We start from the raw sequence: 27985 nt of genomic DNA on the forward strand, positions 1-27985 counted from the left end.
CCATGGGATGTCTCCTGCCCTGCAGTCAGAGCTGTGCAGAGCCCTGCTGAAGCACCTCGCACAGCTAAATGGATTAAAGCTCACAAGCCTCTGGGAAGCTGGCATTAGCGTCATCACAGAAATGAGTCTCTAGGCGCAGCTGGCCATGTTCTGAGAGGGGTACTAGGATACGTCTACACAGCAAAAGAGACCCGCGGCAGTGACTCTCGGCCTGCGTCAACAGGCTCGCAAGTCTCACGCTACAGGGCTAAAAATAGTGTAGCTGTTCAGACACGGGCTGGAGCCCAGGCTCCGAGACCCTCCCCTCTCATTGGGTCTCCAGACTATAGCCAGAGTCTGAGCACCCATACTGCTGTTCTTAGCCCTGCGAGCCTTCGCTTCTTGGTGCACGTAAAGTCTCTCAGCAGCTGGGACGGGAAACTCAAAACCAAAACTTGCTTTCATTAGTAAACATCCTCCAGCTCCCTACTTGGCTGGCTCAGTGCAGGGCCCTGTGGGTCAGGAGCCCTTGATATCACCAGGCACATGTCTTGTCCAAGGGTCAGCGCTGCAGCATTGTAGTTTCCTTTTGCCAGCATTTCTCTTATCCCCATCCCCTTCTCTCTCTCTCTCTCTCCCCCTAGCAGAAGGAACGTGGGCAGCCGGAAACGAAAGCTGGCGGCTAAAGCCTACACCCCAGTGGGGGGGAAGAGAAAAGGCATCGAACAAGGTGGGCACCTGAACAGCTGCGCCTCAGAGAGCAGTGAGGTGGCCTGTGCCCTGGAGCGCCAGGATGATGGGATCGACAGCCACACCTTGGAGAGCATCAGCGAGGACGACTCCTCCCTCTCTCACCTCAAGTCCTCCATCACCAACTACTTTGGAGCAGCCGGCAGGCTGGTGTGTGGGGAGAAGTACCAGGTGCTAGCCCGCAGGGTGACTCCGGAGGGGAAAGTCCAATATCTGGTAGAATGGGAAGGCACCACCCCATATTGATCCCTCTGGCTTGGACCAGCCTGGGAAACCTCTCCTAGAATTAAATAGATCAGTCAAACAAAACCCATGACCTAAACCAAAGGAGGCAAGGGATGTGGATGAGCAGGTCTCCTGCGCTGGCCGCGCACCGATGCAGGAGAACTTTGACAGCTCTCCTTACGCTTACAGTGACTTGTGCAGGCGAGGTTTGAAAGGAACACTTAACCGTCTGGAGCAGGGGATCTCTAGGGAGCTGTGAAGGACTTAGGACAGGGTATAGCAGAGGCAGTTGGACACGGCGATTACATCAAAACTTACTGTGAGCCGCGGCATCGGGTGGCTAAAACTGATAGAGTTCTTGTTTTTAATGATGGTTATTTTATTGGTCATGTGTATATACAACTGGCTTCCCCACGGGACCCCTTGGCTAAGCCAAGGGAGCCATCTTTGTGGAAGTGAGCAATTAGTGATATGGCTTTTCATTGTGATACTGTGTTGCACCATAGAGGCATGGTAGGCCCATCCGAACCACCCAGCATCTGGCTGATAGTGCACACATGTCTGATGGAGCAGCTCTTGTGGTGAAAGGAAAGCAAAGAGGGAAGGCTGAGTGGAGAAAGGAAAACCAATCTGTATAGAGCTCAAACCATCATCCCCTCTAGTAACCATAAAAGTGCTGTTATGCAGAAGAACCACATCTAAGTTCACCAGTGTCTTATGATCACATACAAGCCTTAAATAACAGACCCCACTGGTCTTTTTACTAAAGCAGAAAGCACCTATATAACCAGTTCTATAATGCGTAAGCACCCAAGTGTCACATTCTTGTGCTGACAGAAAATGCTGGGCAGGCGGATTCTTGCCAAAGCAATTATATAGTACACCTCTACCCCGATATAGCGCTGTCCTCGGGAGCCAAAAAATCTTACTGCGTTATAGGTGAAACTGCATTATATTGAACTTGCTTTGATCTGCCTGAGTGTGCGGCCGCGCCCCCCCGGAGCACTGCTTTACCGCATTATATCTGAATTTGTGTTATATCGGGTGGCGTTATATCGAGGTAGAGGTGTGTTTACCTCCTCATCATAAACTCATTCGTTAATGGGATACACACTCACTCACTCACTCTTTTAGGCCATTCACTTCCAGCCTTTCCAGCCACAGGACAGATTTACTTTATGGTTGCTATTGTCCCATGACGTTAAGATGTAAAACGATGCAGCGGCTCCATTTGCTTATTCTTTTGACAATCACAGTCTTGGAATGAATTGGACAAATGACCTGAGCTTGCCTTAAAACCAAGGAGGGCCTTGTTCTGCACTGATGGCATCTTAAATGAAATGGAGCCATGGCCATTTATTTTTGTAAAGATCAGTGTGTTGAATGCTGCCAAATGAGTACACAACCCAACCCCCCCCCAGCAAAACAAAGGAAAAGTGACTGTATCTCTGTTAATGAAAGAGAATGTTTGTGTAGGGGGAGGGAATTTCTGTTGCTGCTGCTTTTGGATACATAACAATACATATTGCTATTTGTATTACCTGACATATACCAGCTGAACCAAATCTTTCTACTTAGCGCTGCATGATCTCTGTCTTTGTTGCTCTTGCATATATAGTGGAAGAAGAGGATGTTGCCTTGCAGGGCAAGGAAGGGAGAGGAAATGCAGTAACTTAAGAATCAGAAGAAGGAATGTAATAAATTATTGGAAGGCAAGCCATGTTTTCCATTATTGGGATTCAGAAAGTGACTTGCTAAGCTGAATTCTGGGATTCTGTTTGCCTACCTAATAATAAAAAATTGCCCCTCTTGTCTAATATGAAGTGATCTTGTCAGGTAGCTAAGTCCCAATCTGGGTTGGTTGAAACTAGAGCTATACTTTTACAAACTCTAATAGCAGTAGAAATGTTTTAGATTTTTCTTTTGAACGTTCACCCACCCTTTCTAGCCTGGTCGTTGAGAACCCAGAGTGAAACTGACAATAAACAAGTGACAAGGTGCGGGAGGTAATATCTTTTTATTGGACCAACTTCTGGTGGTGAGACACAAGCTTTTGAGCTGCATAGAGCTCTTCTTCAGATGACCTGAAGTTGGTCTGATACAAGATACAACTTTACCCCACTTGTCTCTGAAATACCCTGGGACCAACATGGCTACAACACCACTGTGGATAAACACCAGTGAAACTGACAAGTCTTTCATTGTCCAAACTGAGAGAAGTGCAAAAATTTAAATCTCTTAAAGGCAAAAAAAGCAAACTAGAGTTTGCAAATTCTTTCACCTTTAATAATCCCTAAAGGACATGGTTTAACAGTGTATATGGTTTTATGACCTGGCTGTTGCAAGATGAACTGAAAAGCTCATTTTATTGAAAAAACTTTAAGATCCTGAATCATTCAGCATGTGATTCTCCCCTAACTGACATGGGTGTAAAGCAAGAGTAAAAACGGGTGAGAGAGGAAAATTAGGCTCAATTTTTAAGCAGAACTCCCATAATAAAAGCAGCACTTCTCCACTGACATCTAAATGAATGGCACATCGCCTTAACAGAACAGGTTAAAGTTACAAACCAAAGCCAAATTACATATTCCTTAACAAAGTAAAACTCCCATTGATGTCACTCTTCACATAACATCATGGATAATCCAGGTGTGGGGGGGGTTGTTTTTAATTTAAACCCCCTCTTCTCCTCGCCCCCCCATCTGAATTAAGGTCTCCGTATTTCTGTAGCCTGAGTTGAGTATATGGCTGAGACCCAGAATGGTGCACGCAGCTCCTTGCTGTCCTTTGAGTGTTAGAGTTTTGGGACAGATTCTGACTGGATGCATTAGTGTAAATTTGAAGTATTTACATTGCCTTCAAATGAGTTCTTCAAGATTATCCCAGAGTAACTAGGATCAGAATCTGGCCTGTTATCAGCTGCTGTAGCAGAAGCAGATTAGTCTGAACATCCATCGTAGCAGGTTTTCAGGGTTTTTTTGGGATCTTTTTTAAAAAGAAGCCTTTCAATTAATCTGTCAGATATGATCTAGGAACACCTCGATGGAAAAGCTGCCGCCTGCTTGTAAAATGTAGAGTCTGTTGTTGGGACTGGATTTGAATCCAGTGAATGGAAACCGTGACTTTTAAAAGTCAATCTGTAGTACATCTCTACTGTTAAAGTAACCTCTCACCACTGAGGCTTGGTCTATACTACCTCTCATGTTGGTATAGCTCCATCGCTCGGGGTGGAAAATCTACCCTGAGGAGTGACGCAGTTATATGGATCTAACCCCCACTGTAGATAGGGCTGTGTCTATGGGAGAGCCTCTCCTGTCAACATAGCCAGTGCCTCTCGGGAAGGTGGCGTACAGTGGCGTAGCTTCACTTCTACAGCACTATCAGTGTAGACAAGCCCTTAGTCACGTGCATAGAAAGCATTAAAAGACTTGCCTAACTACGCAGGTTGTGAGTGAAAAGAAACTGACTTGGCTCCTGAATCTGCATCAGATCTGTGTGGGCATGTGCCTAAGGGTCTGCTTGTGTGGATCCAATTGTAGGATTGGGGTCTTTCTATGCATGGTGGTACGTTTTTTGATTTGGTCTCTTGGGACCTGATCCAATCCCCATTGGAATCAATATGAGTGTTTCCACTGACTTCAACAGAGTTCGGATCAGGCCCTGTATCATTTTGCATCTTTTGAGCACAAAAGCTAGTTGGTTTTTTTGCTGTTTCCAAAAGCTAGGCTTTTTTTTTTTTTTAATGATTCCAAGTACTGTAGCTATTACATGTCCTGGGAAATACATAAGTGCTTTGAATGCATCTTTATAGCCAACGAAGCAATATGAAAAAGACCCTTTATTGAATCTGCTCCTTGTTTTCAGCACATATTCAAGAGCCCCAGGATAACCAAGAGCTTTTGAGGCTTTTGGCTTAGAAATGATCGGGGTGGAGGAGGGGGGACGTAACCCCATTCCTTCTGTGTTTTAAATGTGGGCATTAGAGTTGGGTCAATACCCATCGCCTTTCAGAGGGGAAGTGAAAGAGACAAGACCCTGACTCTGCCATGAGCTCTGCCTCACTTGTCAACTTCAGTAGGTTCTGCCTGCATGGAGCTTATAAGTGAGCAAGGGATTAGCATGTAAGATCTTAAATCAGTAACAGAATAGATGTGCATGCTGAAACTGCATGCAACTCCCCTTGAAAAGACAGTAGCGGAAAGTCAGTTCCTCCTTCACTTACCTGCCAAGACCTGAAACTCCCACTGACTTCAGTGAGTGTCCCCGAGATTTGCAGAGCTGGGGTCCAGGGGCTCAGGCCTGACTTAGAGCAGTGTGAGGGACACAGCTCCCTGTTCTGCTGTGGGTGTTGGTGGAGTGATTGGCTGATGCGCAATGAATGAATCCTAATCTTGCCAGGTGGGTCTTTTCTGTTCATCTCTCAATTGTGTTTCCTCCCTTTGGAAGCTGCAGAATGGGCAGAATAGGCAGCGGAGTGACACCAAGTCCTCAGAAAGCCATTGCACATTTCAGGAATGTCTGTGCTGCAGGTGTAAGCTTCTTATTTTAGGCCCTGCAAACCAACCAACCAATCTTCCCCACCCCTGCATCTGTTTCAGAGAGGGGAATGTGGAGCTTTTAAAAATGCTTTGTTCCAGAGGATGTGTTGCATTAGTTCTAATAGATCTTATAACAATTCTGTGCACCTTCTAAAGATTTATGATGTCAAGTTGCTGCTTTTAATAACCAACTTTTGTTATATTCAAGTTGTAATTAATATGTCTGATGTACAATTAAAAAGTCTTTTTTAACGTCACCGGCTCTTTTATCATGTCCATTATTAATCATCTAGTCGTGAAACCTAGAAACTGGGCCATACCGAGCATGACTTGATGGGTTCTCTGTCTGGCGAGTGGCAGCTTATATGTCTCTGGGATTCTGAGGCCGGCCACCAGTGTAACCTACCGTGAAAGGCAACCGGAGAGTTGAGGTGCAGACTGGCACTTTTCAGCAGGCTTCCGCTCCCTTTCCTCCAGGGGCATGTAGCATTGGAAGGCTGAAGTGGCTAGTTCTGAGAAGATACAGGGCTGCTGAATATGGGACAAGGCCAGAAGGTATCTTCCCGGACCTGTCCCTGCTGAAGATCCTGCACGTCCCTCTGAGCCTTTTGAGCCCTCCCTGCCTTGCATCCCGTGTGTGGATCAGCCCTGTTCCAGAGAACGCTCCCTTTGAAGTCCATCAGTATTGTTCCCCTCCTCGAAGGATCACCGCATAGTACTGGTGCTTGCTCCCCAGTCCTGTGTAGCAATGCAGAATGGGCTGCCCTTACAGAGCCTGTTACCAGGTCAATGTGGTTTAATTTAGGCTGGATACCCTCTCCCACAGAAACCTTTAGGAGGTGACCTGGGGGAGGTGGGGGGCAGGGGAGAGGGAGGAAACCTTTCCTCTAATTCTGTCTAGGGAGTGGGGTCAGTCCTGCAGGAGAAGCAAGGAGTCCCACCCCAAAACCCTGCAGCTCTCAGGGGACCATTGGAGGCACCGAGCCAACCACACAGACGTCCTGTTTCTTAGGGGCAAGGGTCCTTTTACTGCTCCCCTGGCACCATGGTCCATTGAAATGCACTTACCTATGGAGCTAAGACCCTCCTTTGCTTTTTTGAGATATTTAGTTGGCTGGTTCATGAAATTTTCTCTATATTCCCACTCAGGAAACTTTTATTTTGGAGCTAAGCGGGCGTGTGAAGGGAGCATATCTGCAAGCTATGTATACTGCTTAGAGGAATTACTTCCTCAACAGTGACATGCTGCCATCTCTGGGTGAAATGCATAAATTGCACAACTGTTCAGGGCTAGGATATAAAGAATACTAATATCCAGTTTATTCTACAGAGGGTATTGAGGGAGCCAGAATGTAATCACCAGTTTATTCTAGCAATAAACAGCTGATTTAACCTAGGGTTAATCCTATTGTGGTGATAAAAGTAGCTAGAATTTTTTTTCATATAGCCTTTTTAAAAGTCTCCCTGTAATTGCAGCCCCCTGCTCACAAATACAGACTTTTGAAATAAAAATAGTATACCGGAGTCCAACAGACGCAGCCAGAGGGATTAGGAAACCTGATGGAACTCGGACTGGAATTTGGCTAGGACACTAGGGCTAGAACAAAAAGGGTTGCGGGCTCTTTAATTACAAGTGGTCAGGACCTTGGTTTTATGATTCATCGGAATAGCAGCAGCCCTGCTGTCTCACTATCACTATGATGGCACATTGACTCAGAGGATGGAGTGCCACCTGTTGAGTTCCCAGCACTGGTCCCTGGAGCGCCAAGGGGTTCTTGGCAGTTCTGTGGCCCAGCCTGACCCTGCTTAGCCGTGTGAAATCTGACAGGATTCCGGTCACACAAGGGGCTGTCGCCAGTATTACTAAATCTGGTGTTTTAATTTGCTGTTCATGTAATTTCTAGCTGCAAAACAAAGGGCAGAGTGGAAAGACCTGGTTCTCAGCTTGGGGAAATTCTCTGTTTATACTCAACAATGATGTCGCATATCCTCTTAAAGGAATAAAAGCTCTGTTTCCTTGCGGTGTGTGAGCTAGAACTCTGTCAGCTGATGAAAAGGAGCAGATTAGAGATGCATTTTTTCCTATCCTGGATTATCATACAGTATCATGCATACTTTATGTAGGCAGCATTGTGGAGATGAGGCCTCTGATTTACAGCAGCACTTAGCGCTTTGTACTGTAACAGGATTAGCCTGCATAGCTCTAGTCCAAGAGGCTAAGAAATGTGAAAAATCCTTTAAACGGGACCATTAGGCAAGAGGAGCTTCTAGAGAGCACTGAACTGTACGGAGCTGAGGTATTTTAACTATTAAAGCATTAGCATTTCACTCGGAGTTTAAAAGAAGGTAAAGAGTGTAAATCAAAGTAGGCTCGCACCCAGGAGCTGGGGAGACAGAATTACTCCAGTTTATTTCAGATAGTTCTGTGCTTTTCTTTAACATGTACCTAGAGCACAGGGCAGAGGGTGCCTCTTCACAGAGCAGGGAAGTAGTTCTGTCCTGGGCCGCTGGCTTGACAGCCCTGGAGTCTGACATCCTCACTGGCTTTAGAACAGAGGCAGCAGAGGTAGCAGCAATTGGGGCCTCTTGTTCTGCTGGAGCCTTGATCCTGAACTGCTCAATCTCCATAGTCCAGTGCATCCTTGACACGCTGTGAAGCTGGCATGCCAGGCTCACGCTCACCTTTCAGCTTTCTCAGGTGAGGCTAGTGCTCCCCTAGGCATGTGCAGGATCCTAGGGGGGCAGCTGCCTGAAAGTGCCATGAGCTCTTTCACTAGTCGCTGCAAAGCTCCTAGATCAGCTAAGTGCCCCAGAGCATTTTCTCACAGTCAGATTATTAAATGACTCACCCGTTAAAATCTCCCTGCCCTAGGACATTTCATTTCACCATCAAATTCTGAGGCAATTTTCAGGGTTCACAATACAAATCTGACCAGCTGTAGACAGACTTTTTTTTTCTCATTAAAGAGCTAATGGCTCCTTTTCTGCAGGCACGGGGGTGTTCTCCACATGTTCTGCCAATATCCTACTAATTACATTTAGCACTGGAACATTCATGGTACCTAACAAATAAGTTGATACTAGAAAATGAAGGGACCTGGCCAATCTGCCCTTCAGCCTCACTAATAAATCTCTTTCCCATTTGCTGGTTGCTGACCTTTATTCTGCAAATTAGCTTTAATTCCACAGCTCAGCACATCCAGTGCCCATTTAAAACCACAGCAAATTGCCAGAGAAATTGCGAGTGACGCCAGTAGGTAGGAGCGGCTGCAGGTGATAACGAGCATGGGGAGCATGACGTCACCCCTCCCGTGCACATCTCTCATTGAATTTCAGACCGTGCAAGTTTCCTCCCCTGACTTGTTCTCATATGTTTTTGGCTTCAAGGGAGTGAAACCCACTTTACTCCGGCTCTGAGTGGGGGATGGTTCTCCTCCAGTGTCTAGGGCCTGGCTTCATGTCAAGTGCTCTTTGACTGGCAGATGCACTCAGCGGTGGTTCCAGTGGTCAGGCATTCTCCAGTGCTGCATCCTTTGCCTCAACCCTGACAGCATCTGCCAAGCAGTTCCAGCAAGGCCAGCCCTGGTCCGGCTCCCTTAGGGTTAATCTGATTTTAAACACAGCTTCAAGTGACCCAGTTCTGCTCCTATTACTGACCCCTTCCCCTTCCTATTGGCCCCTCGCTCCCTCAGTTGTATCATCCCACCCCACAGCATGCCGACGTCTCTGTGTGCTAGCTGTATACTTTACATTCAGGGCAGGGACATCAACTGACACCTGCAAAGTGTCACCCACCCGCAGCACTATGGGCCTGAGCCAAAGCCCCCTGATGCCAAGGGAGAAACTCTCATTGGCTTCACTCCGCTTTAGATCAGGCCCTGTGTGAATTAATAAACCACCGGCAGAACTGACCAATGGGAGCAAGACCAGGTCCAGGCTGTAGTTATAACCTATGCCCAACATTTTGGCAGTACAGTGGCCGAAAGTCCTAGTCCTTCTCAAAGGGAACCCTCTTTCCTGGTGGCTTCACCGCAAACATTGGCCCACATACTCTGTCTGCAGTGTTACATGCTGCCAAGGGAGAAAGCGTTTGCTTCAGCCAGAGGGAAGCTTTTGTTGGGACCAGGTTTGTCTCCTCAGCATGGCACAGGCCCTCACTGGATCCCTACTGCCTTTAGGCATTGCTGTATGCTCTGGGGAGCATTAACCGTTTGTGCTCTTCCCAGAAGCAGTGGGCTATTGTCAGCTGCATCCCCTAGTCCAGCTTTTTCCCCACCCCAGTGGGTCCTCATTTGTGCTGCCTGGGATCCTTTCACAAATGCTCAGCAGGCAGCGCTCTGAATGGCTGGCTCTGCTGCCTTGTCAGGATGCAAAGCACCATGTTGCTGCAAACAGTGCCGCACAGCAGGAGATGACATGATCTGATGCATCATGGGACATTTTGCTGCATCCTGATTTACGTTCATTTGGGCAGGTGGGACAGAGGGCTGGGCAGGACCTTCCCCATCTTTGGTTCCACCACTTTGCAGCAACCCTTCTTCAGGAGGCAGACAGACCAGCGGTCACCCCAGCTCACTGTCACTGGGGCTGCACATGCTTCCTCTGCAGTGCAGCCAACCTCTGAAAGCCAGTGGACTGGAACTCTGGTCTTTCTCCATGGACTGTCTTGCTGGGGTCTATACTGTGCATTTTCACCCTGTGGTCCTAAAAATAGCTATAGTGTCTCCCTAGGAGCTCACATCCTATCGCACACACCTTTGCAAACCCTGCTGTTCACGACTTTGGAACTATTCTTGGACAACTTGTGCCCTTTCTCCCCTTTAGGCTCCACTTACGATGTGTTGCTAAATGCTCAGTAGAATGTAGGTTTACACAAACAAGGCGTGTCCATTAAACTGTATTTCAAGTAGGAGTCAAATTTCAAATTCCAGGTGCTTGTGCTACCAACATTCCCTTGGGGTTTTATTGTCCTTCCGTATGTATGCACCAGTCCCACCTGCAGTGAGAGAAGACTACAGCACCAAAGCAAATGTCCTCTACGCCTGGCAGGAAGGAAACGCTGGGTTGTCTGGAGGACAGAATGGTGCAGGCCAGCTAGTCATCGGGGACACCTTCTTCAATCCATTTTAAATAGAGGGGGTTTCCTTGGTCTATAGGCAGGCTGATAAATTCAGGAATCTCAAAGGGATGCACGGATCTAAAATGGAAAACACACACAGCCCCCCAATGGGAGTGGATCATTTCTGTTGTAGGAACAAGCTCAATCTTATTTACAGCCCCAAGAAATGAGGAGCTTGCAGTTCACAGGAGCACTTTTCAAGAAGGGCCTCCAGGGCTCTGCCTCTGACTTCAAAGCAGTTCTGTGGCCCGTCTCTTCAGATCATGTGGATTCAAAATCCATGAGCTTTTCGCTCAGAGTGTGGGGTTTAAGTGAACACAGCGTCACAGGGTGGCTGGCTCTTTAAATGAAGATGGTCCAGCGCCTTTATGCCAGTACAGCTGTTGCCAGTTTGACCAATTAAGTGAATGGGGCAGCACCTGTGGGAGGTCCCTGATGGAAGCTATGGAAGGGGGGGTAGCAGGTGGGCTGCCTGTGGAGAAGTTTCCCAAATGGTCTCTCCAAAGCAGAAGAAAGGCCAGAGGGCTGGAAGGACTGAAGGCAGGAGAGCAGCAGAGGGAGTTACTTGCTAGCTTCCAAACTGAAGCCAAGGGCTAGAGAAGGCTGAAGGCAGGCAATCAGCGAAGCGGCTGATGTCTGCATGTTGGACAGCCGGAAGCAGAGGATGTTGAGGGCCAGGGGAGCAATGGAAGGGCCTACCTGCTGACCTTTCTGAGATGAGAGGTTAATGGAACCAGGGAGTGGTGGATGCTCCCCTGATGAAGAGTAACTGCCAGCATAGAAGCTGAGGGAGGGTGGGCTCCTGCTGGCAGGACTGGGATCTCCACGCTGGCAGGATAGGACTGAAGAAGAGGCTGGTGTGGTGGAAGATGCTGGGCTGTGGTATGTGTTACACTGGTGAGCTAGATGTCGGGGGATTCTAGGGACTATATGCAGTGGGTGTGATAAATGGACGTGTTTTGGGATGGATTATTTGCACTGTGTTTTGTAACAAACCAGCCTCAAGGAGGGGTATTATTGGGGTAAGAGAGTCTGTTGTAGAGCCCCCAAAAGGGAAGTGAGATCATACCCTGGTGTTTGGGCACCCAGCCGCACAGGGCTGCTCAGGGGTGAGAGGGAATCATTTACACACAGGAATTGCTAGACTGGATCAGACCAGTGGCCCATCTAGCCTGGCAGCCTGTCTCCAACCATGGCCAGTACCAGATGCTTCAGAGAAAGAGGCAAGAAACCCTGAAGTAGGCAATCATAGGATCACCTGTTTTAAGAGAGAGTTTCCTTCTTACCCTCCGTTGTTAAAGGCTGACTTAAGCCCTGAAGCATCAGGGTTGATATCCTCTTCAAAGCTCTTATTTATTTACTCTGATGACTCTAGATATTCTTGTTATCCATATCAGTGGATCCATATAATTGGATCTTGATAATTCAACGATATCTTGTGACAGTGAGTTCCACAGGCTAATTGTTCGTGTTGTGAGAAAAATATTTCCTTCAAAGGTAGGGCTAAGACCAAACCACTCTGTTTCCCCTAGCTTTGCACTAATTCCATGAATTCCCTGTGGCTGCAACACAAAAGTTGAAGTTCTGTCCACTTTGGTGACCCTTAGAGACTTTTTTGAGATATGTGGACTCAATTTCAACCAGAAACCAGCTGGACTTTACCTAGTTCTTCATTTTAGTGTAAGGTTTGAATTGATATGATATCTGTGATGTCTGGCACCTGCAGAAGCAGTCAAGTCACTAAATGACTACACATGGGTGTTGGGAGGAAGTAACTGTGCCCTCTGACTGGTTGAGTTAGAGGTGGCAAATTTAGTTTAGGGGGAAAATATCATTTGCAACAGGCAGGAGCCTCACCTGATGTAGTCTGATAATTCACTTATTTTTGACGTCCTGGTTTTCACTAACTGTAAAAGAAAGAGACGATATAAAGAGAAATATAATCTGGAACAGCGGAATTGTTCTCACATGATTCTTCTTCACTAGTGCTGACAGCATCTACTTTAGTTCTCTTGAGGGAATTAAAGTCACTTAGGAAGTCTCATGGCAATATTATGGCATATGCAAATTATTCAAGTAACTCTGAGCTAGAGTCCCAAGGGAGATGTCTGAAATACACTAGCACCATCTGCAGCAGAATGTCTGGCAAATCATTTAATCTCTTTGTACTTCAGTTTCCCATCTGAGAGACAATGTGGCCTAGTGGATAGAGAACTGGAATGGAGACCTTGGTTCTGTTCCCAGCTTTTTTCCACTGGCCTGCTGGGTGACCTTGAACAAGTCACTTCACTGCTCTGTGCCTCAGTTTCCCATCTGTAAAATGGGGATAATGACAATTACTTCCTTTTGTAAAGTGCTTTGAGATCTCCTGATGAATTATAAAAGAGCTCGGTGTTGTGTGTAGAACAGGGAGAGGAATAATTCCCCTGCCTTGTCTGTTTAGACTGTAAACTCTTCAGAGGAGGGACTCGATCATTCTATGTGTGTGGAAAGTGCCCAACACAATCGGGCTGGTGCTTCTAGCCCGTACATGCAAGAAAAATGCTGGATTGACAGCCCTGCTGAGAAAAGTAAATGTTTCCCCTTCCTTGCCTGCTGCTGTGAATGGGAACCTTCCCAAAGTGAGAGCCCAGCCTACTGTGGCTCACTGAGGCCAGCGTCTCTCTGCTGGGGCTTTCTGTGATGTGGACCCGTGTCCTCAAGGAACTGGAGAGAGAACCTCTGAATCCATTTCATGCAGTCTCAGATGGTACCAGCTCTTCGCCACTACTGCCCTGAGCTGGAGCCGTCCCTGCAAATTTTCCTAATTGAATTAATTGTAGGTGAGTGTCAGAAACAGGGCCCCTCTTAGAAATGTGTCTCTCTATTACATACACAGGACCAGACACTTACTAGAAGTATTTCAGTGGCTTCTTCTATTTCCCCTTTCCAAAAATACCTAGATTTAAAAGAAGAAGAAGAAATAAATAAATACAGTAAATGCCTGCAGCCCCGTTTATACTGGCTTGGCATAAAAATCCATTAAAGACATCGAAGTGCTTTGAGATCTACTGAAGGAAAGTACTCTGTAAGAGCTAGGTATTATTACTGTTTGAATTTTGCCTGTTCAGTGCATGCTACAAGGTCACGTTTCCTTATTTCGTTCTGTGTTGTTCTAGAAATGTCACGTTTTCTAATCACTTGCTGTGGATTTGACTGAGCAGGTGGAATCACAAACCTGACAGATTGCTGGGCTAAACGCTTTCTCCCATGGCCCAGGTCCAGCACAGGTGGACCCCTGCATCCATGAGGTCAGTGGTGCTCTATGCTGGTGCAGGGATCTGCCCAAGCAGAGCACATTGCAAGTTTGGGAACTAAGTCTGGCTGTTTGGACACAGGAGGGAATGAACGCCTTGGATGACATTTACGGGCAAAGCGGCTCGCTTCCCAAGCACACTAAGGGGCTTTATAAGCATGTACGAAGGGTAGAGTGTTCAGGGGTAGATTGCCCTCAGGACTGTCACATCCCATGAGGGTTCTGACATGGAAGTAATTAAAATGCTGCCAGTCGCCTGGTACCTCAGTGACTCTCCCCATGCTCGGCTTTTCCAGCTCGGAAAACAGCAACTGGCTGCCAGATTTGTCCTTGCTCTGCAGGCACATGGCTCAGGCAGACAATCACTGCATTTATGAAAAACGAACATTTATCGCCCTAGAAAATGTCCAGCTGCTTGCCTGGGGCTAGGTCTACAGAGAGTAGATGAGGAAGCGTCTGTAGTATTGGAGCGTCTGGAGCTACCATGGGTCAGGATTGAGGTGCCTCAGCAGAACTGGGTGGGGGCAAGATTAGGAGAGGAGTCTGAATGAGTTGGCAAAGCTATGCTGGGGTGTGGACCAGCAAGGGAAGAGCAAAGTGTGTTGCTGGGGCTGTTTGGGGGCCCAGGACTGGAATAACAGGGGATGCTACAGGTCAGCAGCTCTGTGTACTGCAGAATGCATGGCACCTGCCCATGGTAACCAGGGATGTATCAGTATTTCTTTTAGGAAATCTAGAAAGGAAGTAAAATGATTGCTTGATAGCTGGCAGAACCCTACACATTGGCAGCTGGGGAAAAACTCTCTGCAGAAATGGCTTTCACCTGGAACCATGTAATTGATCCCAGCCTCATTTCTTTCTCACTAACTCACAACGAGCAAATCTCCTTGATCACACTCGTGCCCTTTTAGAACAATTCTCCTGACAGAATGCCACCATCATGCCATCCATGTGCCCGGAGCCGGAGGCTAGAAGTCATCTGGAGGCATCATAGTGGCTAGCGAGCAGCAGCTAGGGCTCAGATGGCCTGGGAAGGAGGAGGCTAAAACAGCTGTGTGCGCATAAGTGTAACCAGGATCCATCCTTAACACGGATTATCACACACTGCTCCAAAACAGAGAGGAGCTATTTGTAGAATCATAGAACTGGAAAGGATCTCGAGAGGTCATCTAGTCCAGTTCCCTGCACTCATGGCAGGACTAAGTATTATCTAGACCATCCCTGACAGGTGTTTGTCCAACCTGCTCTTAAAAATCCCCAATGATGGAAGTTCTACCACCTCCTTAGGCAATTTATTCCAGTGCTTAACCACCCTGACAGTTAAGAAGTTTTCCCTAATGTCTGACCTAAATTGCAGCAAGGGAGATTTAAGCCCATTGCTTCTTGTCCTAGCCTCAGAGATTAAGAAGAACATTTTTTTTTCTCCCTCCTCCTTTTACATACTTGAACCTTTTACATACTTGAAAACTGTTCTCATGTCCCCTCTCAGTCTTCTCGTCTCCAGACTACACAAACCCAATTTTTTCAATCTTCCCTCATAGCTCATGTTTTCTAGACTTTTAATCATTTTGGTTGCTCTTCTCTGGACTCGCTTTAATTTGTCCATCTTCCCTGAAACGTGGTGCCCAGAACTAGACACAATACTCCAACTGAGGCTTAGTCAGCATGGATTAGAGCGGAAGAATTACTTCTTGTGTCCTGCTTACAACAATCCTGCTAATACATCCAAGAATGATGTTCGCTTTTTCTGCAACAGTGTTACACTGTTGACTCATATTTAGCTTGTGATCCACTATGACACCAGCTCCCTTTCCGCAGTGCTCCTTCCTAGGCAGTCATTTCCCATTTTGTATATGTGCAACTGATTGTTCCTTCCTAAGTGGAGTACTTTGCATTTGTCCTTATTGAATTTCATCCTATTTACTTCAGACCATTTCTCCAGTTTGTCCAGATCATTTTGAATTTTAATCCTGTCCTCCAAAGCACTTGCAACCCCTCCCAGCTTGGTATCATCTGCAAACTTTATAAGTATATTCTCTCTGCCATTACCTAAATCACTGATGAAGATATTGAACAGAACTGGACTCAGAACTGATCCCCTTTGTAGGATGGTTCTGCAGGAGTTGAGTTCAATGGCATCACCCCGATTGAGACTGCCCAGAGAGAGATCCAAGTAGGAGACTCCTCCTGAGATGGGGCAGGTGAGCCCAGGGCTATTGAGGGATCAGTGGAGTGGGAGAAATGTTAGAGAATTGCACTGCTTGGACCAGCTCTGCTTGGGGTGCTGTTGTTCAGCTCTGCCAGCCTGGTCAGGAAAGGGTGGGTAGGGCCCCAGATAGATTTGTGGCTGGTGGTGAGCCGTGTGGTGCATGCGGGGCCTGATCCAGAGTCCACAGAAGTCTGCCTTGGAGTGGATGGCTTCATTGGGCTTTGGGGCAGGCCCTTGTAGAGGAAGGATGGTTCAGTGGTTCAGGCACTGGAAATGGAAGATCTTTGTGCTAGTCCTGGCTCTGTGTGTGTGGCCAGATGCTAGTCACAACACCTTTCCATGCCTCGGTTCCCCAGCTGTGCAATGAGGTTATTAATATGTCCTGAGCGTCATTCATTAATGACAAGGTTTCCGATCTGTGGGTGGAAAGTCCAGGATGCCCGTAAGTATTATCACTGTTTCCATATTCCAGGGTCAAAGGCTGCTCCTTCCTACCGTATGAAAACATCAATTAATATTATAAGTTTAGGTCTCATGAAAGAAATAACCCACATAAAATCATGGTGAAAGAGGCTAAAATCCCCTCTGTGAAGATTTCTATTCCTAAGTAACCAATAAACAAATGGCCACAGGCGGGCATGTCTACCATCCACCCCCTATTCTTAATATGCTTAATGCACTGTGGCAGTGCAGGTGTCACTCTTATAATCTCCCTGTCTAGCAATTGGAAAGCAGTGCAGCCTTCTACAAATAAATTGGTCTCCTGATTGCATGGTTTCATTGGCCTAACCCTGAGAGGTGCTGAGCCAGTTGTGGGTGCTCCAGCACCTCTTGGGTTTACTATTCCTGGCTTAGACTTCCATTTGCAGACGAGCATTTGTATGTCCTTTCAGGGAGCATTCAGTGCAACTCACATAGACGAGGCCTTCGGCAGGATATTCACGCAGGCAGCCAGCTTTTTATCCATAATGGCCCTAAACAGAACAGACAAGGTGAGTTTGTAAATAAACTGTATGTCCTCCACTCCCAGCACCCTCCTCCACCTTGTGCTGTGAAATTAACCTTGAGCTGTTTCCTCCAGTGACAAGCCTTGACATCTGAGGCAGGATTAATCAGTTTCCAGCTGAGATTAGCTCAGCGTCTCCTACTGGCTCAGCCAGGGGGAGGGTCCCTCCAGGTTGCTGCTGATAGACCCTGAAGGTCCCAGCATCAGTGCTGGCCGGTGGTAATATGCAGGACTCATAGGAATGGATGGAAGTCTCAGATGTTAGCTAATGAAACCTTGCACCATCCCCATGATGTATCAGTCTTATCCCCATTTTACAAGTGGAGAAACTGAGGCTGAGATTAAGAATTGGAGCTGGGATGAGGACAAAGGAGTCCCTGACTCCCAGTCATAAACTGACATCATGAGACTCCGCTTCTTGCATGCACAGCAGACTAAAAATAATTGAATGTACTAAAGGTTTAACAACATTGGCCTTTTCATACCAGAAAGTTAATAGCAACCTGAAACCCAAATCCATCCCTTCCTGAAATCTTCCTCCTTTGGCTGTGGACTAGTTCGTTATTGCAGGGCTGCTGGTGCATTATATCTGGGCTGCTGGCAGAAGTGAGCACAGAAGCAATTGTGGGGCAGGGTAGGAAGAGGGCTAGGAGTACTAGGTCAAAGGTTGTGCCTACCAACCTCACCAGTGTCTCAACGCTTTTGGAGAGACCGTCGAGCTTGTTTCTTTTGCACCCTCTGCCCCCAAAATTGTGTTAAACGTTCTTTGAAGGCATGGCCCTGTTAGGCATGTAATTTGTTTTTCTGTAGCTCTGTCCTGTGTTTTGTACTGAGCGCTATGGCAATGAAAACATTAAGCTCCTAGCAATTACACTTGGGTCAAAAATATGACCTCGGAATTCCAGACAAGGAGTTAGGAGTGAATAGAGAATGAAAGAATAAATCCACCCAGCTGCAGGAATTAACCCTCAGTGGGTTTGATGGTTAAATCAACCCTGATGTTTGTACACTATTAGCCACTTCAAACAAAATAAAACTGCTTCTTCAAATCACTTAGTAAGATAAGACAGTATGACCCTGACCTAAATAGTAAAACTGAGTCAGTTTCAGCCATTCACTGGATCGCGTCATTTCCCCCCTTCTGAGATACTCTATGTTGTGTGAGATTCAGGCACTGCATGGCTAAAAACTCAGCTTCCTGGGCCACCTGCTCATAGTCTCCCCCATATGTTCCATTGGGGAAGAGGTCAGGTTATTTGACTAGCCCGTGGGGTGTGGCTCCACTCCCATCATCACCCACGGCTCCCTCAGAAGCTGTGCTACCATACTAGCTTTGGCAGTGGCTGCACCCAACCTGTTCCTCCAGGAGCTGCGAACCAGCCTAGACCCAAGAGAAGCATGGCTTGGAGAGCGACTGCACTCTGGTGTCTTGCCTCCCCAGTGCCCGATGCTGTGCCATGGAGGGGATTTCCCAGCATCTGTAGGAAGACGGCAATGGAGCTGCTTTTCTCCCCCTCCATGGGACTGTCCCTTTTCCTTCCTGCTACTAGAGGAGAGGCCAGTGTGGGGCCCTGCATTGTGGCAGGGAGAATAGTAACAAGCCACCTCCATTGTCTCATGGATCTGGCTGCGGAATACGTAGACAGACAAAGCAGGTCTAATAATAAAGATGTGAAAAGAAGCTTATAAGAATCCAAATGAGAACGCAGGCTATCTAAATAGCTTTGCTTTATGGGTTAGGTGCCAGATTTGAGCCTGTTACATAATTGCGTACTGGTACCGTGGCCTGGATGTCGACAGCTGACATGGGTTAGTTACCATCTGTGCTGATTTAGGTTGCATCTGGGGCAGGTCACTCTGTGATGTTAAACAGTCCTCAATCTACATGTGGTATTTTCAAAGCTTGTGACATGAAATCCTCTCTTAAGGATAAAAGATTCACTAGATGATATAGTTTGTTTCATAATCCCTCCTAGGATATATTATAATCTGGATGTAAGGGCGTTATTTCACTACAGAACACGGGACAGTTTTCAAAAGATGCAGCTGATTGCTATAATAATGCTTAGCCCTGTTCTCCTCAAGGTGCTTTAAAAACACTAATTAATCCTCTTAACCAGTTAAAGTAGGTAAGAATTTATCCTCCCCATCTCAAATGTACAGAGGAGGAAGCTGGCCCTGAGAGATTACATGACATACCCCAAACCACCCAGGCAGACACTATTAGAGCTGGAATTAGAAGCGAGGAGTTCCTGGGAACTACTTCTGTATTCAGGTGACCTCTAAAATGGGTGACCATCTCCCAGTAAGCTACATTGCTTTTGTGGAGTCCTTTGCAATAATGCTGAAGGCTAATGTTAGCTTTCCTTTAATGAGGAATGTCCCCTGGATTGCAAAAAAATCTCTTAAAACAAAAGAGAGAGACAATCTTTGTGCAAGATTTTATATTTCACTTTGTTGCATCAATCAGCTGGCCAGCAGAGGGAGCACAACTAATAAATACTACCCCTGACACAAGGAAGGATGTAAACAAAGCAAAGGCATATTGACTTATGTGCCAAAATAAACTGGAGCAGGAAAGTGAAAATCTATTTTTGCCATACGAAAAAGGAAAAACAGGAGGGCAAGGTCTGTACCAGCTTTCTAACAGAAAATTGCAAATAGCAGAGAAAGCATAAGAAGAAGACACTTCTGATGCTGTCCCTTTAAGGAAACTACTTATGTCCCTCCTGCAGAGAGTTGATCCAGAATTTTTGCTACAAATTAGCAGGTCAGAAATTGGTCCCTGAGGAGCACCGACTAGGACAGGGAATGCAATATAACTCCTTGGGAAACGGTATCCGTTAGGGAGCCATTTAAACTGTGGCTCATGCACATCAAATGTTTTAATGTTCAGTACTTATGCATCCATAAGTAGCCACAAAAAGCTTTTCTAGGCAATAACCTGTCTCCAGACAGCATGACACAATTTTTCATGCTTGATTTTCACAATTGCTGGTGAATGTTTAAGTGTTGGTGACTGGCACAAACCAAGAACACTTGGAGATGGAAACATTTCAGAAGAGAAAAGGCATTTAAAAATGCGTGTTACGTAGCAAAATGATTTGCTTCTTTACCAACACCCCCCCACCCCCCAAAAAAAAGCTATCCAAAGGCTTAGGTTCCAGCTTTAAAGTGGATCATTCTAGTTGCAAATGTGTTGCTTAGTCAAGTGTAGTTACTTGAAAATCTGATTACTGCTTAAAAGAAAACACGTTATGCTTTCTATAGACCCTACACATAAACTAAGCTGTGCACACGTGTTGCCATTGGGAAGAGCCGGACACAGCGCTAGCTCTTTGAATCTATATTTCTTTGCTGTTAAACCAGGTTAAGGTTTGAACACAAACAAAGATTCTGTATCTGAATTATGGGCCTGATCCAAGCCCCAGGGGTCGGTCTTTAACTTCAATGGGCTTTGGTTCAGGCCTTCTTCTAGCTGGCGTATTTTATAGCAATAAAAATGCTACATTTACACTGATCTAGATGTTGTTTTTGTCTCCTACAGGTATTATATTAAACTCTTAACTTGTATTTTGGTAGCACTACTATTACATTAGCACTGCCTCAACTGTCTGACACCCTGAGGGACATAGAACAAAGATTAATGGCAAAAGCTGACAGTGATGGCAATCCCTGGAGAGGAGCAGTTTCTGGAGCAAACTTGTTCGGCAGCTTGCCTGAAAGAGGGAAAAATACAGCGCAGAAGCATGAGGACATGGTGACATTAACACTTCAGCAGGAACAGATTCTGAGCTGAGGATTTTAATGGCGGAAAGCCAAGCCAACTAACCCCTTGCAACTGATAGGAAGCAGTTCCCAGTTTGACGGCTGCAACATGTTCAGACATTCCAAGTCCTGTGTTTCTATTTTAAAAGAGAGACGAGTGAGTGGCTGGTTCCGTAATTATTGAAAGAGGCCCCTTACTGAAAGGCAAATGACAATAATCACTCAGATGTTTTCATTTCAGATTACTACCAGATAACTAGGAAAACATACTTTTAATTGGAATTAAATTGAGAGGAAAACTATATAAAGCATGCACGCCACCTCAGCATGCAGGGGATGGAGAAAGAAGGGATATTAGGGGAAACCACTGTCTTCAGATTCAGTGATGTACATACACACTCTTACTTTCAACTGTAAACCCCTAGTACTTGTAACATAATCTATACAGCAGCTGAGAAAATGCAGGTTTTTCCCATGGAAAATCTCAACTTTTTATTGAAAACCTGAACATTTGTGACCCATAACAGCCAACAATTGAACCAAAAATGTTCAGGGTTTTGTTTTTTTGACAAAAAAATTTTTTTTTGAGGAAAGCAGATATTTCCTGGGGAAATTTTCACTTTGTCAAACCCAATTTGCCATCAAGAAATGTTTTGACAGGAAATTTTCAACAAGTCCTAATGATCTACTAGAGGTGTGAGAGTTTAGGAGGAAAATCAGACTTAATTTTTTTCTAAAAGTCTTGGGTCTGAGATTAAGGTCAACAGGGATTGCAGATGTGAGACACGATCAGAACAGCATCGAGAATGTGGTTGATATATTACATGAAAAAAGTTATTAAATTGATGCAGGTGAAGCATGCCAGATTGAGAGCCCTGGAGACTGCAGCCCTCTGTTAATCCACACAACAGGCAAAGTACTAGGATAACAAATAAAAGGGACATAAACTTTCAGGCTGCCATGACCACTAACTGATTGGAAGCAAGGAAGGAACATCACCTATGAGCAGCTTATGAGAATCCTTCTACCTTCCTCCGAAGCAGCCGGTATTGGCCACTGTGGGAGACAGAGTGCTGGGCTGTATGGATCCTGGGTCTGATCCTGTAATGCAATTCCTATGTGAAGGGGACTGTTCTCTAAAGAGTAGCAACAGTGTCCTATGCATTTTACCAAATGAGCAGGAGGTCACTGCTGTGCAGAGCTTATAATAATCACTTAATTCTGAGGTGTTGTGAGACTTCAAGTTTTTAAAACACCATAGAAGTGTAAAGTACAATTCCTGTGATATTGTTTGGTGTCATTACCTCCCAATGAACTGAGATCTATGAAACACATGGACCCTGGGGGAAATGCACATATTAATAACAAGATGAAGATGGATGGCTGAAAATGGCTGTATACTTCATGATGGCTTTGGGCTGGATATTTCATGAGTATTTCTATGTCCCAGCATTAACACACATTTGTCTTCATACTCTAGACAGATTAAATATGAAATAAGGAGAAAAGTAAAGAAAAAGACTGCACAGATACAAGGCAAAACTGAGGGCTGATGGAATATTCAGATGTAACCCAGTGTTATCTTAATAAAAGGTAATGATTAGCTTGAAATATTTTTAGTTTAGATTATTTGTGAGGTCACCTTCAGACTGCTTCAGGGCCTGATCATGCCCTCTGGACCTCCAAAACTCAACTTCCCAAATCAGGCACAGGCAAAATCTCCGTTTTGTGAAGACTGGGAGACTTCTCCTAAGTATCAATTTTAATAGCAATGCAGGTCACTCAGGTCATAACTTGCTCTCACTGGTGTGCCTCCAAACTGTATTTGTTTACAGCTGAGCAGTCCTCAAAATCTGAAACCCTTTCCTGCCTTTACAAACACCAAAGAAAATACTTGCAAGCGGAGTCTGGGAATAAGTACCTCAGTGAGCAATCTAGGAGAAAGATAAAGCCATCCATACTAGCAGCTAATTGGTTTTGGAAAATCAACTTTCATCCACAGAGCCAGTTGCTACAACCCATTATCACTTAATCCAAATTCCTCTGAGCTCAACTTTAATTCATTAATACCAAGAAAAATGTTAGCAAAATACATGTTAATCTCAGCAATGGGCATGAACTGCAGGGAGTTATTTATTTCATCTCCCTTCCCTGCAAGAGAAGGAACAAAAGACAGAAAATGTTTGCGGAGCTGCTAATGTGAAGCATTTTCAGAGACTAAATGGTCTTCTGACTAGTAATGCACAGTTATTCTTTTTTTTCATACATCTCAAGTGGTAAAGCACTAGATATAGTTGCAGTATTAATGGTGACACAAAATGCCTTTTAGTAGCCCGTTGTTTCCTGAATAGCTGTTTGGGAACACTCTGTTATTACGGAAGAGAGGCAGAGTTTTTGGCAAGCAGAGAGTTAGCAGGGAATAGAGCTCATAAGAGGTGTTGCAGGAAACTTAACGGTCCACTATAAACATTTCCAGTATTCTGAACAGAGCAGCTATTTAGCCATGTAGCTAGGAATCTGTGAAGTGTTCATCATACAAATCTATGGTACATCAAAAATAAAAAAAGATCTAGATGTATTTGAAGCCCTTGCAAAATGCATTAGAGTAGGGAGGGATATTGAGTGGCAGATTTTGTCTCTCCCCCTGCCCTCCCCTTTTTTTGGCCTGGTTTTCTTTTCTTTATTTTATCTACTTTAGGCTTTTATACTGCCACCCCTCATTGTAGCATCTGGGCACTTTCGACATAAAGTCAATAGCAATAGCAAAGTCCCCAGTGGACTTCATAGAAGCCTCTGACACTTTACCCTTTCTAGGGTAGAATCTCTGCTTGGGCTATTTTTTGTTGGTTTCTGTTTTGGGTTGGTTGGTTGACTGTTAACAAGATTTTTTTTTTCTGGAGGAGTGTTTGGATTCTTGGAGGTCAGTGTTGTAAGTGTCATCCTTGCTACGTTGATAATGCTTTTTGAAAGAGAAAAGTTTGGCAACATTTCCTCAATGTGGTCATGCTCTGGATTCACCTAATCTCACCTGAAAGTTTGTTTATAGCCAGATCCCCTTGACTCAGAATGATTTGCCCTCCACCCTCATGCACTGCTGCTGAGCTTTGTGACCTGCTTTGTCTCAAAGGAGTTCAGCTGTCATGGTAGTTGCTTGAGCCAGGAATTGCCTTGAGAATTAGGACTAAGGCCTTAAACTGGCATCTGAAACAGATTGGGAGCCGGTGCAGGAATTTGAGAAGAGGCTTGATGTGCTCACATTAGCCTAGGCCTCGAAGGAGGCAGGCAGCTGCATTCTGCACCAGCTAGATAGATTTTTATTTTTGGTACAATTTTCCTTTAGAAGGTTGAGTTCCTACACTACGGAGCTGTTTGGGGGAGAGAGTTAATACATGAGTGGGAGAGAAAGTGTGTGTCACATGGAGAGAATGGGAGAAACCCTCCTCCTTAGAAATAACTACTGTAAATGAAACAAACAACCCATTACTTCATGACAGCCAGGCTTTGAATTATTCATGCACAACAACACTGAAATTGACACCGTACCTTGCAATATCCTTTGCAACTTGTTCATTGGGACAGTTAATGAAAGCAATGGAATGGGTTCCCGAGATATAGCTGCCAGTGACTGCAGAGTGCAGCTGAAGACCTAGACTCTTCAGCACTGGATACATCAGTAAAGACAGAGTTATTACCTATAGAATGCAAAATACAACAGTGAGAATGCCAGGTCAAGTGTGTCCTTCAAATTTAGGTTGTATTTTAAAGAAACCCCAAGTGTTTACAGTATGTACGAGCCAAGAAGAAAGTCTCCATTCTTTGTGTTGCCATTATTACAATAAAGCTTATTATTTTAGTTCAGAGAAACAATGTTTAAAACAAATAACCATTCCCCAGTAGTGGGTTCAATCCAACATTAGAGCAGAGGGTTTAGTGCATAAATAAGTCAGTTTCAGAGTCTGGAACAGAACCTAGGAGTCTGGGGCCACCTGCTTCAGCAAGCATCATGCTCAAAATGTGCATGTACAAAAACATCCACTGTACAACCATAAAAAACATTTATAATTTTTAAAAAAAACCTAGAATTGTAAAGTACTTCATTGGTGGGATAAATGGCATTCCATTAATTAAACAAAACCAAGAACAAGCTGATCAGACCGTCAGTATAAACTATTATTTCAGACTTGATACTGAAGGGAAGTAAAGCTGTAAGAGTGGGCCCTTAATATATAAATAAGATAAAAATGTATCGTTTGGTGGCTGATCAGACAGTTTGTTTTATGCACAGTAGAGATTGATGATAATCAGATTTTTATGCAAGTCTGGTACCCAATGTATTGCTAAAGGAATTTCTGCCTTTCTGTCTCCACTATGGACAAGTACAGCAAAAACATATTTACAGAAGGAAATCATAAATCACTCACGCAATATTTGCATACTATGTTTGTTATAGGCACTGATTTAAAAGCACCAAAACTGAAACCAAACAGTCTCCACTGTTATCTCAGCTGTGTATTTAATTTTGTGGGTCAAATTCATCCCTGGAATAACTACATCTGATTATAGAGCTACTCCATGGGTGAATTTGGTTGTGTGCACGCTAAGGTTAAAGGAACATTGACAACTTACATTTAACTCAAAACAGAGACAATTCTGGCATGGGTATTTGCCAGAGTAGAGCAGTGCTTCTATTCCCCTTATTAGGGGAGATGTATATGCTCCCTTCTGTTCAGCATGGCAATCATGAACCTCCATGAAAGTTATATGTGCATCCCTTGAGGCTGTACCAGCAAGCAACATTTGTAAATAAAGAGTAATACAATATTTACAACCCTCCTGTTTTTTCCCTGACAAGAAGTGAGAAATCTGATGCAATAATGCAATTGTTGTTTCCTCAGGGTTGTCCAAGAAGTGAAGGTGAAATTGGATTGCAAATTTTGGATTTCTGGGTTGTTAATCTGGATACACCCAGAGCTGTCCATAACTAAAGTGACTTAGATTCAAAAACCACCATTGTAGGATCCTAAATTCAGTGAGATCACTGAAAAATATGCAATTTTGTTGGTGCTGTGTTGGTCCCAGGATATTAAAGAGACAAGGGGGTGAGGCAATATCTATTATTGGATCAACTTCTGTTGGTGAGAGAGACCAGCTTTTGAGCTACACAGTGCTCTTCTTCAGGTTTGTGTAGCTCGAAAACTTGTCCCTCTCAAGTTGGTCCAATAAATGATATTACCTCCCCCACCTTCTCTCTCTAATATCCTGGGACCAATGGGGCTACACTAACATGCTATACAGTCACTGAAAAAGGTGAGGCTGGAAAGTGATGGTCAAATCTAGGACATTTGCAATTTTGCAAAATCTTACCACTTAGGTTTTGCAAAACAAAATCTAGGATTGGTTTTGGATCCGGGTTTGAAATCCCCATATTCAAAGTTTTTGGTAAACAACTCTAGGGCTGATGCATCGCTAAACAAAACCATCATGGCAGCCTTGAGTTGAGCAAGGATTCCTCAACACTAGTGAAAGAAACTTTTTTTAATCGCCTTCCAATCAAACGAGAAGTCTGAAAATGTCCACAAGGGAATATTTGTCATGTGTGTGTTTTTTCTCTCAGATCAATTTTTTGAAAGTCCCTCTCCCCTGCCCTCCAATCTTTACCTCTGCATCTCTGTAATCACCCACCGGATTAGATGTCGGGCATCAGGAATTGATCTATATACAGACTGGCATGGGCACGGGTCTTTTTTCTAAACACTGAAAGCCTAAATTGTCTTGGGATCTGCATTGTCCTAAGACAGAGAATTTTGTATTCTGCTAAGTGCATCTTTGCAGCTTTCCCACAGACAGGGAGAAGTTTGCTGGGAAATGCACTCAGCTGTGTGCAGTCAGTGTCCAGGAAAAGTGAACCTGTTGTGAAGTTACCCAAGAAAACGGGAAGGAATACACTGTCTCGTTTACCCTCTGCTCTGCAGCATGCGGGGAGTTGAACGGGGGTGCGGAGGGTGTTCAGATGAGATGCCGCTTTTGCCCACCGATTCATCTTCCCCGAAGCAGCTCCCCCAGTCTCCTTGCCTGCCATGCGGGGCAGCTGCGTGCCCCAGGGACCAGCGGAAACGCTCATTCAAGGTGAAATCGCCTTGCCCCGGGCACTGTCCCGCACAGGATCTGCAACCTGCCTGCGGCCACAGGGCTCGCAGCCTTCAGGGTTCACAGCCCGTTGCAACGAAGGGCTCAGTCTTACCAGCAGCAAAGTGAAGCATCCCGGGCGGGAGCAGCCCTGGGCAGCCGGCAGCTGGCAGCGCTGAGTTAGCCAGTCCATCTTCATCCTGCAGGGCCCTCCTAGTCCAGGGCCAAGGCCGGGGCCGCCAGCCCGTCCCTCCACCTGCCCAGCCTCAGCCCGGAGCGCTGCTGGGGCCAGTGGCGGCGGGTCTGGCTGGGAGGGGTGTTCGCAGTGGACACGGAAACGCCTCCTGCTGCTGCTGCTGCCAGGAGGGGCTGGTACCCGGCGCGTACTACCTGCCGCCCCGCCGGGCCAGGCGAGGGCACAGAGCAGGAGCCGCTCTCAGGCAGCCCGAAGTTAGAGCTGGGATTTGCCCCCTTGCAGGAAAGGATCATGTGCTGCCCAGCCTGTTCCTCACTTTGCAGAATGCAAAACAGTGCTCCCCCCCCCCCCGGGAAAACTGGACACTGTGTGGGGCTAGGCTGAGGGCCCCCGCTCCCAGCCTGCTCCCCACCCGAGCTCTGCCTCCCCCACTCAGCCGGGCTGGCATCGCTGCCACCCCACCCCCTGTTCCTCCGCACTCCACTTTTGTGACAAATGAACATTTGTCCTGGTTGATCAAGCTGACAAGAGCAGACAGGACAAATGCCCAGTTTTGCCAAAAGGTTGGGATGGCCTGGGCAGGGTTTATAAAAGGGACCGTCCCGGGAGGTGGGCTGGGGGCTGCTGGCTCAGGGAATGGTACTGAGGCTACACTGGGAGATGTACATTGCCATTCTTAGACACAGAAGAATCTGATTACGGGGGAAGCGTTAGATTTGTAGTTTTAGGGACAGCTCACTAATCATTGGTCATTGGAGACTCCAGAGTACTTTC

At 45.7% G+C, this 27985-nt stretch overlaps 2 protein-coding genes across 4 annotated transcripts in view; one reads left to right on the plus strand and one right to left on the minus strand.

The window, feature by feature from the left end:
• PHF19 (PHD finger protein 19) overlaps positions 1-5749 on the plus strand; it is a 28496-nt gene extending 22747 nt beyond the window's left edge. Inside the window, exon 15 of one of the 2 annotated variants that reach the window (XM_050926693.1) lies at positions 624-5749. In XM_050926693.1, coding sequence (XP_050782650.1) covers positions 624-975 — 352 coding nt within the window. In that variant the 3' untranslated portion in view covers positions 976-5749. The remainder of the gene's footprint in view (positions 1-623) is intronic. The other variant, XM_050926694.1, reaches the window with a different exon arrangement.
• On the minus strand, positions 5309-27309 carry LOC127036122 (protein CutA homolog). 2 transcript variants are annotated; one of them, XM_050926713.1, is made up of 6 exons: positions 27131-27297; positions 24433-24581; positions 17030-17089; positions 13504-13549; positions 12469-12518; positions 5309-5400 (listed from the first exon to the last, which is right to left on the minus strand). In XM_050926713.1, the coding sequence occupies exons 1-6, from the start codon at positions 27212-27214 to the stop codon at positions 5340-5342; spliced, it is 450 nt and encodes a 149-aa protein (XP_050782670.1). In that variant the 5' UTR covers positions 27215-27297; the 3' UTR covers positions 5309-5339. The 2 variants fall into 2 exon arrangements, with proteins under 2 accessions (XP_050782670.1, XP_050782669.1); XM_050926712.1 differs by lacking the exon at positions 5309-5400 and adding an exon at positions 9636-10689 and having other exon boundaries at positions 27131-27309.
• Positions 27310-27985: the final 676 nt, after the last annotated feature.

The sequence above is a fragment of the Gopherus flavomarginatus genome, chromosome 17 (assembly GCF_025201925.1).
Source record: "Gopherus flavomarginatus isolate rGopFla2 chromosome 17, rGopFla2.mat.asm, whole genome shotgun sequence".
NCBI classification, from domain to species: Eukaryota; Metazoa; Chordata; order Testudines; family Testudinidae; genus Gopherus; species Gopherus flavomarginatus.

What these genes read in the sequence shown, in the direction of transcription:
- LOC127036122 (XM_050926712.1), bottom strand. Translation starts at nt 27,214, where the DNA reads ATGAAGATGGACTGGCTAACTCAGCGCTGCCAGCTGCCGGCTGCCCAG. An exon ending in GATGCTTCACTTTGCTGCTG is followed by an intron (nt 24,582 to 27,130) that starts GTAAGACTGAGC and finishes TGCATTCTATAG; the next exon opens with GTAATAACTCTGTCTTTACT. An exon ending in GTTGCAAAGGATATTGCAAG is followed by an intron (nt 17,090 to 24,432) that starts GTACGGTGTCAA and finishes TGTTCTGTTTAG; the next exon opens with GGCCATTATGGATAAAAAGC.